The following is a 10000-nucleotide window of genomic DNA, read 5'->3' as shown; positions in this document are numbered from 1 at the left end:
ACATGCTTTTTTTTTTTTTTTTTTTTTTTAAACTGCTTCCGCCATCCCACCCATTTCTACACTCCCACCCCTCCCCCACCCCCCACTACCCCTCCTTCTCCCACCCCTCCCCCACCCCCACTACCCCTCCTTCTCCCACCCCTCCCCCACCCCCACTACCCCTCCTTCTCCCACCCCTCCCCCACCCCCACTTCCCCTCCTTCTCCCCCCCCCCTCCCCAACACTGACTGCTATGAAGCGGAGGACGGAAGATCAGACACTAATTATAAACAGCCCTGTCTTTTTCCCCTGGCTGGTTCGGGGAAGGGGATAAAAGTGGAGAGTTGTGCGAGGGGACAGGCCGCTTTCACAAGAAAAAGTCGTAGTATGTGTGTGTGTGTGGGAGTGGCGAGGTGGGGGGATAGGGTGGGGGGTGGTTCCAAGGGGAGTGGGGGGGAAGATGAGCGAGATCTTGGAGACAAGAAGGTCTGGATGGGGGTGGGGTGGGGGGATCAAGCAACGTTTCGTGGGGGTGGGCATGGGCATGAAACGGAAGGAATTTGAAAGCCGAGGTGTGTGTGTGTGTGAGTGTGTGTGTGTGTGTGTGTGTGTGTGTGTGTGGAGGGGCTGGGAAGAGATGGTGGTGGAGATTGGAGACAGAGAGAGAAGGGTCGGGTCGTCTCTGTGCCCCTTATCTCTTGTCTGTCTGTCTCTGTCTGTCTCTGTCTGTCTGTCTGTCTCTGTCTGTCTCATTGTTGGTCTGTTTTTCTCTCTCTGCCTCTCTCTGTCTGTCTGTGTACATCTGTGTGTCTCTCTCTGTCTCTCTCTCTCTGTCTGTCTGTCTCTGTCTCTCTCTCTTCTCTGTCCTCTTCACCCCCCTCCCCCCCCCCCCCCCCCCCCCCCGCACACCCACCCACCCACCAACCCCACTCATTCTCTGTCTCAAAGTTCAAGGAGGCTGAAGCCAAATAAACTAAAGTCTTTGTCCTCCAAAAAATCTTCTCTTCCACTCACACTCGCGAGGCCGTACTTCGACACGTATTCGTTCTTCATTCCTTCACAGACCGACCACTTTCTTCACAGTCTCGAATTTCTGTTCCCTGCTTCCTTCGCTTCTCCAACAACCCTCCCCTTCCCCCCATCCCCCTCTCCCTCCCGCCCCCGCCATTCCTGCCCCTCCCCTTCCGTCCCCCATTTCCTCCAATTCTCCACGCCCCTTCCAGCCACCCCGCTCCCCCTCCCTCCTCCTTCCTGATCCGCTTCTCTTTCTGCTGGAGAGACAGGCACAGAGAGAGAGAGAGAGAGAGAGAGAGAGACAGTCAGAGAACAGGGAGAGAGAGAGAGGGAGAGAGAGAGACACAGGTAGATAGAGAGAGGCAGAGAGAGGGAGAGAAGGGGGGGGGGGCAGGCAGAGAGAGAGACACACACACACAGACAGAGACAGGCAGAGAGAGAGAGAGAGAGACAGGCATAGAGAATGGGCTTGGGGTGGGGCTTGGTCGGGAGATGTCATATGCGCGCGCATGTATTAGTGTGTGTGAGTGAGTGAGTGTGTGTGTGTGTGCGTGCGTGTTTGTGCGTGTTTGCGTGTTTGTGCAGTCTGTGTGTGTGTGTGTGTGTGTGCGTGCATGTGTGTGCCAAATTACTTCATTAGTCCCTGAACAGGTGCGTGGAATCCTCTCCGCCCCACCACCCCACCTCTTCTCCTCACCCTCCACTCTGTCACCCTGCACCCCCCTCCCACCACCTCATCCCCTTCTAACGTACTCTGTCTCTCCCCTTACCCCTCTCCCTCCCGTCTCCCCAGAGGCCGTTTCTCCCACTCAGGGTTGGTGGTATGGGCAGGAGAGAGAGAGAGAGAGAGGACAGATCTATCTATACGGTGCAAAGACAGACTTCGCAGGCCAGTGAAGGCAAGTGGGTTGGGGAGAGAACAACGTGATTTATCATTCATCCTCCTCCTGCCTCACTCAACCAGTCCCCACTTCCGCCTCTTGCACAACCCACTCTCTCTTCTCACTCCTGTTACTCTTCTCTCTCTCTGTCTCTCAGCCTGCCCCCCCTCTCTCTCTGCCTGTCTCTCTCTGTGCCTGTCTCTCTATCTCTGCCTGTCTCTCTCTCTCTCTGTGTCTCCCCCTCTCTGCCTCTCTCTCTCTCTCTCCCTCTCTCCCTGCCTCTCTCTCTGTGCCTGTCTCTGTCTCTCTGTCTCTGTCTCTGTCTCTCTCTCTCTCTCTCTCTCTCTCTCTCTCTCTCTCTCTCTCTCTCTCTCTCTCTGTGTGCATTTTCGCTCACGTTCTCACCCTTACTCTCGCTTCCAGAATATTTTTGTCAATGATGTAAGGATGCTGCTTTCGTGTGTTAAAATTGTGTCAGCACCATGTGTACGTGTATACATGTTCATTTGCTGTTTGTCCGTATACTGTTCCACCACTACCACCCACACACACACATAATTCTCCTGTCTTATCGTGGTTGATTTTTCATGTTGTGTTTTTCCTGTCTTCCCATCCCTTTTTTTCTTCTACTTTCTTTTTTTCCTTTTCTTTTTTTTTCTGAGGGCAGGATGTAAAAAAGCTGTACAAGCTTATTCTTTTACCCTCAGTAAAGATCATTTTGACTTCTCTCTCTCTGTCTCTCTCTCTCTCTCTCTCTCTCTCTCTCTCTCACGCACGCACACACAGACACACACACACACACGCCACACACACACGCGCGCGCGCGCGCACGAGCCTTGTTCTTTGCACCTGCCAGTTGTCCCTGCATCTACCCTGCCTGCACACAGGTCTGTCTATTAATTCTTCAGCTATCTGCATCTTGGTTTGTTAATTCCTCCGGCACGTGTCGCTGTTAACCCCCCGTCCACCCCTTACCCCCCACATCCACCCACCCACACGCACATACCCACCCCACGCCCCCAAACCTCCCTGCTGACTCACAACACGGGAAAAAAGATGCCTGTGGGGTGGTGGTGGTGGTAGGCATGAGTCGGTCAGAAAGGTGGATTAAAACATTTTGTAAAAAGCCAGAGAGAGAGAGAGAGGGGGAGAGAGAGAAGGGATGGGGGAGGGTGCTGTCCGTTAGTCTGTCAGCCTTTTTAAGTCGTCAGTTTTTGTTGCTGTTGTGTGTGTGTGTGTGTGTGTGTTTAATGTAGTATCCGAGCATCAGCTAGTTTTCTTTCTCCGAGATGAGTTTGATTTGAATTGTATGTTGTCAATCGTCGAGTTTTTCGGCATTGTAAAATCGGTGTGTGTGTGTGTGTGTGTGTGTGTGTGTGTGTGTGTGTGTGTGTAAATTGCAATGTATTTCATTGTAATATAATATCATATAATGTAATGGTACTTCCGCCATAGTTTTATTGAACTTTTAGGGATTTTTTTGTCTTGTTTGAAAAGTTGTATTTCCTGTGTTGAGTATTTAACTGCGATAACCACGGTTTACTTGGGTTTGAAAGCTGACGTGAAAATACAACCACAACGATTTCTTCCCCATGATATTTGTACCGTAGACTTCTGACGCCCGATTTACGTTTTTGCCGCCAGCGAAAGAGGCTTTTAACCTCCAAACTTAAAGACATAAAGAACAGAGGGAAGGAAATGCAGCTTTATGTTTTTATTTCCCCATTTCCCAACGAGAAGAGATCACTCGTACCGACCCTTGAGCCGTGTGGACACAGACTTTCCCGAAGACCAATATCTCTAAATCTAATAAAAGCCCCGATGATTGAACTCAAGTGCACGGGAGTTGGCTGGTTGGTGGAGGCCGAGAGTCAGTACCCACACAGAACACAGCCTGAGTCTTCGGTTCAGCTGTAACAGAGAGAGGGGGTGTGCTTGTGCCACTTGGAAGCTTGGAAAGACTGCGGTCCTTTGGATTTTCCCCAGGGGTCTCTTATTTGCCCAAACGATGAAGGCTGTGGTTGTTGGGGGAGCCTCTAAGGGAGGGGGCATTAACGTGAGGGGTGTGTTAATGGAGTGCCCCTGACCGCTCTAACTCAAGGGCCCTCTGGTCAGTGTGCCCAAGTGCTTATCTCCCCTCGTGGTGCTGGCCGGTTCAGTGTTCAGCTGCTGTCCGTCCCTCCATCTCTCCCTCCCATCACCCTCCACCCCCCATTACCCCCCCCCCCCCCACCACCACCACCACCACCCATCGCCCCCCCCCCCTCCCCCTAGTGGAGTGGAACGCGGGGAGGTGGGTGAAGAGGAGGAGGACAGAGAGAGAGAGAGGGTGGGAGGAGGTTGAGAGAGAGAGAGAGCGAGGGGTGGGGATGGATACTTCTGCCGTAAGTGTTTCGCTCAGAACGAAGAGTTTTGTCCCGTTTTTGTTTAAAGAGAGAGAGAGAAAGTCGTTGTTTTTCGGGTGGGTTCTCAATGTACGATTTATTTCTGACCGTTCAATCATCTGACTGACGTTGTCTTGTTAAGATAAAGGTGTTTCATTACTACAGCACTGTGTGTGGTTGCATGGTCTGCAATATAGTGGTTAGTACCTCGCAAAGGTAAGTCGTTTGTGATTATACTTTTATGAATGCAAACTAAGATCGGACACATGAGATAACTTTGGGGTACATCATCATTGACAACTGATGATGAAGACTTGAGATCCATAGATCTGCAGAATATTATTTGTTTGCTTTCTAGTAGAAATGGTGAAATGGTAGGTGTACATGATTTTCAACGCTTTGAAAGAAAAGCCACAAGTTATTTGTCTTTTCCGGAAAGAGAGAACAGTCACCATCCACGTCTTCCCTACTTTTGTCACGGGCATTTGTGTGTGCGTGCATGCTTGAGTGTGTGCGTCCATGTGTGTGTGTGTGTGTGTGTGTGTCTGTGCTTGCATGGAATTCTTCTTGTTCTCCTCCTCCTCCTTCTCCTCCTCCTTCTTCTTCTTGTTCTTCTTCTTCTCCTCCTCCTCCTTCTCCTCCTCCTCCTTCTTCTTCTTGTTCTTCTTGTTCTCCTTCTCCTCCTCCTTCTTCTTCTCCTCCTCCTCCTTCTTCTCCTCCTCCTCCTCCTCCTCCTCCTCCTCCTCCTCCTCCTTCTTCTTCTTCTTCTTCTTCGTCATCATCATCACTGACGACCTCCGTGTCCCCATTTGTCTTGCAGGTCAGCAGACAGACAGACCTGGGGACGAACAGCCCCCCACCAAGGAGTGCCCACGTTGGTCCACCTCTCCAGAGAAACGTGTGTGTGTGTGTGTGTGAGTGACAACAGACAGTGAGGAAACAGCAGTGGACCCGTGCTCAGACACACACAACAACAACGATGATGTGTATGGTGGGGAGGGTGGGGTGAGTTGAGGTGCAGCACCCCCCTCACCGCGTCACGACTCTAACGACGACGATGAGGAAGAGAACGCCGACGATGTGAACAAAGAGGAGGAGGACTGTCTGGTGTGTGTGTAGTAGTCCCCACCACCACCACCACCACCACTCCTACAACCACCACCACCACCACCACCAGTATACGTACAGCGCCCCCAGTGTGTGTGAGCCGGGGCTGTATGAGGCAGGGACCGATAGAAGATGGGCCTGACGCCGCCTCCGGTGTTGCTGCTGTTGTTGGTGTGCCACTGCCTCGCTTCCTTCCTCCCGCCCCTCTCCTCCGCGCTGCTCGACTCCGAGGTCAACAGTCCTGGAGGTCAGTGCTGATGCACGTGCTCGCTTGTGTTCGTTCGTGCACACGCATATATATATATATATATATGCACTCTGACAGACACACACACACACACACACACATAAACAAACACACACACACACACCTCAGTGTCTCTATGTCTGTCTGTCTGTCTGTCTCTCTCTCTCTCTCTCGCGCGCGCGCGCATACACACACACACACACACACATTTAACCATATAATATATAGACATATATGCATGTGATATATATATATATATATATATATATATATATATATATACGTGTACATTAACGAGCGCGCACGCACGCAAACACGCGCGTGCGTACTCACACACACACATACACTCACATACACACCACACTCTCTCTCTCTCTCACACACACACACACACACACACACCTCAGTGCCTCTATGTCTGTCTGTCTGTCTGTCTGTCTCTCTCGCACGCACACACACACACACACACTCTCTCTCTCTCTCACAGACACAGACACACACACACACACACACAGACACACACACACACACACACACACACACACACACACACACACACACTAACCGTTGTGGTCTATCAGTGGGGGTTGGGGGTGGGAGTCACACTTATATATTCACACACACATTCATGTATGTAATGTACATCCATGTGTTGTTTGGTTTTGTTTGTTTGTTTTTTGTTTTATTTTGTTTTTGTTTTGTGTGTGTGTGTGTGTGTGTGTGTGTGTGTGTTTATAAATGTCAATAACAAACTCTGTCTCTCATGAAGCGTGCGTGTGTGTGGCCCTTTGTCTTTCTTTATCTGTGTGTCTCCCAGATCTCTCTCTCTCCTCCTCCCTCCCTCCCTCCTTCTCTCTCTCTCTCTGTCTCTCTCTTTCTCTCCCAGTCTCTCTCTCTCTCCCTCTCTCTCTGTCTCTCTCTCTCCCTCTCTCTCCCAGTCTCTCTCTCTCTCTCTCTCTCTCTGTCTCTCTCTCTCCCTCTCTCTCCCAGTCTCTCTCTCTCTCCCTCTCTCTCTGTCTCTCTCTCTCTCTTTCTCTCCCAGTCTCTCTCTCTCTCCCTCTCTCTCTCTCTCTCTCTCTCTCTCTGTGTAGTGTCTGTCATCAGTGTGGCTGCCCCGGGCGGCGCGGCAGGAACCCCTGTCTGTGACGTGATTCACAGGAAATGCACCGGCACCTCGTGGGTGTGTTGTCCAAATAGCTGTCTGACACACACTGGAAGGTCCGGGATAGACACTCAAACACACACACACACACACACACACACACACACACACACACACACACACACACACACACATATATATATATATATATATATATATATATATATATACACACACACATGTACACACACACACACTCTCTCTCTCCCTCTCTCTCTCTCTCCCCCCGCCTCCCTCTCTCTCCCCCTCTGTCGCTGTGGAGAGGACGGGTAACTTCATACATGCTAGCGTGCTTGTTGTGTATTATTTTGTTATAGTAAATATTATCTTTAACATGATACGGAGGACGAACTGTGAGCGCGAGTTAAACAGTACACGTAACTGTGCGAGCGTACATCGACATTATGCATACCACGCTCTGTCACTGTGACTGCGTCCCCTGTCCCCCCCTCCCCCACTCCTCCCTCCCCCACCCCCCGCACCCCTCTCCACTCTCCCCCTTCCCCCTTTCTTTCATTTCCTGTCATTCTGTGCACTGAGGACAACTTTACCACTCTGGGTGCAAGGTGGTCCGTCTCTTATAGTGCACCCGTCCTGTCCAAATGGCTGCCACATGGTGTGAAGTGTGTGTTTGTGTGTTTGTGTGTTATGTGTGTTGTGTGTGTGTGTGTGTGTTGTGTGTGTCTGTGTGTGTGTGTATGTGTGTGTTGTGTTGTGTGTGTACGTGTGTGTGCGCGCGCGAGCGCTTGCTAGCTTTCTTGCTTGTGTATCTGTGAAGGAAAAAGCACTCTTTTGAATACGAAAAACACATACACGCACGCTTGCACTCGGTTTGATGCTGGTCAGCCAGTCCAACATCCATCCAGCGAGACAGAAACAGAGAACAGGAAAGGCAGCTATACCAAGGTCCTCCCACGGGAAAGGCCCGCCATTGCCTTACACTCAGTTGTTGCCTTCGCTGCTCTTCTGAGGGTCAAAGTTTGACAGGACGGACTAACCTACCTTAGACCCGTCATTTGATTTTATGGACACTTGCATGGCGTCTGTCCTCGGTCGGAGACCAAGCTCTAAACTAAAGCGCTTTACAGACTCTGAGTCATTTGCACAACAGGCTGCCAACCTGGGTAGATCCGACTGACGACTGCCATTAGGCGCTTATCATTCGTTTCCTGTGTCATTCAATCAGGTAATTAATCAGGCACGCACACATGTATGCACACTCAGACCTAGGCATGTAGCATTTGCGAGTTACCATCGTCATCACATGATCATCACCACCACCATCATCACCATCACCATCACCATCATCAGCATCACCATTATCATCATCATCATCATCATCACCAGTCATCTCCCCAGAACCTCTTTACTCTGGTGGACGGACGGACGGACGGAGGGGTGAGTGGAGTGGAGTGGAGGCCGGAGTCAGAGTGACACGGCCAGGTATGTCCCGTGCTGACAGCACCTGGCGCTCCCCGGATACCCGCCATACCTGGGCTGATGGTCATGGCCTCGGGGGCCATTAGGGAGGGGGTGGGGTGGGGGGATTGCGAGGGGCGATAGAGGGGCGGGGTGGGGGGCAGGGTCTTCTTGCTCCCTCCTTCCGAATTCTCTTCTCTTTCTCAGCCCTCTTCCCCAGGGGGGAATCAGTGCGCAACTCTGCATTTCTCTCTGTCCTCTCGCTCTCTGCCTGTCTGTCTGTCTGTCTGTCTCTCTCTCTCTCTCTCTCTCTCTCTCTCTCTCTCCTCCCTCCCTCCCTCCCATTCCCTACCTCTCATTCGCTAGTGTTCTCGCTGTCTCTATGTTTCTGTTTGTCTCTGTCTGTCTGTCTGTTCTCTCATTCTCTGCCTTTGCCTGTGTCTGTCTCTCTCTTTCTCTCGCTCGCTTCCTCTCTTTTTATGTCTCTGTCTCTGTGTCAGTCAGTCGGTCAGTCAGTGTGTCTGTCTGTCTGTCAGTGTGTCTGTCTGTCTGCCTGTGTCTCTCTCGTTGTACAGCTATACCCCTCCCCCCACCTCTCTTCACATCATCTTCCCCCCTTAGCCCTCCCTCCCCCATCACTTCTTGACCTCTATCCCCCACCCCGTCCCCCGACCCCCTCCCCACTAATTGTCCATGACGGCTCGTGGCTTTGAGTGGCCACAAGAAATGTAGGATGTATAATTATGTAACAGTTTGTCTGTGTGTGTGTGTGTGTGTGTGTGTGTGTGTTTGATTAGGAGAACTCGTAGCACATCCTCCAGTTTATTGACAAAAGGCTGGGTGGGATTTTGGGCCGACAGGCGCTGCACTGTTTGTGCAAAGTGTGTAAGTAGAGCGAAGCTTTGTGCAGCGGGGAGGCCTTTAGGAAACTGGGGTCGGGGGGCCGTGGGGGCTATGGGTAGGGTAGGGAGGACGGAGAGAGGGAGACTAGACGCGGAGGAAAATCCGCAAGGGGTGGGGTGAGGGTGGGTAATAGGGGGGGGGGGAGATGAGGAAGTAGATCTTACCTTTGTTTTGTCAACGTACAGGTAGTGAGTGGTGTGTGTATGTGTGTGTGTGTTTGCTGACAGTGCGAGTGCACGCGTTTGTATAATTTGTGTGTCTGTGTGTGTGTGTGCGTGCGCGCGCGTGAGTGCGTGCGTGTGTGTGTGTGTGTGTGTGTGTGTGTGTGTGTGTGCGCGCGCACAAAAAGAGGGTGGCTATCAAAGCGTGCCGATACTGTTGAAGAGTAAGAATGAAGAGAGCGAAGCATTGAGGAAAGGACGGACCATAAAAAGAGAAGAAGAAGAAAGAAAAAAAAACGAAAAAAGAAATGAATAAAACATAAACACAGTGTGTGTGTGTGTGTGTGTGTGTGTAATCTTCGGCATGTCGTCAACAAGCAGGTATAACGGTGTGTGTGTGTGTGTACACAAACATTAGCTCCCCAAAAGCCTTGAGATAGTGTGGAAAGTGAACGAAGTAGAGCGAAACATTGGCAGCAGGGCTTCAGGTTTTCACAGGAGAGAGGGACGGGGGGGAGAGAGGGTGGGAGAAGAACACCGCATGGGTAGGGGTGGTGGTGGTGGTTGTGGATCATCTGTAGCTGGTGTATCGGTGCGTGTGTGTGTGAGTTTGTGTGTGTGTGTTGACCCGTCAAAGTGAGAAGGGTTTGAGCGGAGCTAACTGTTGTGTTTGTGTTTTTCTTGCCCCCTCCCCCCTCTCCGGGAGCTTGTAGTGGAGTCCGCTGGAGACAGGGGGAGACACA

General features: G+C 51.3%; 1 protein-coding gene across 1 annotated transcript in view; it reads left to right on the top strand.

Annotated features, from left to right (window-relative positions):
• The window catches only part of LOC143294398 (fibroblast growth factor receptor 2-like), a 97974-nt gene that overhangs the window by 15363 nt on the left and 72611 nt on the right, over window positions 1-10000 (top strand). Inside the window, exon 2 of the mRNA XM_076605873.1 lies at window positions 5079-5612. Within this exon, the coding sequence (XP_076461988.1) occupies window positions 5498-5612 (115 nt within the window). The 5' untranslated portion in view covers window positions 5079-5497. The remainder of the gene's footprint in view (window positions 1-5078; window positions 5613-10000) is intronic.

This window comes from Babylonia areolata, chromosome 19 (genome assembly GCF_041734735.1).
Source record: "Babylonia areolata isolate BAREFJ2019XMU chromosome 19, ASM4173473v1, whole genome shotgun sequence".
NCBI lineage: Eukaryota > Metazoa > Mollusca > Gastropoda > Neogastropoda > Buccinidae > Babylonia > Babylonia areolata.
Note: the sequence above shows the minus strand (reverse complement) of the source record. Positions and strands in the feature narration are given on the sequence as shown.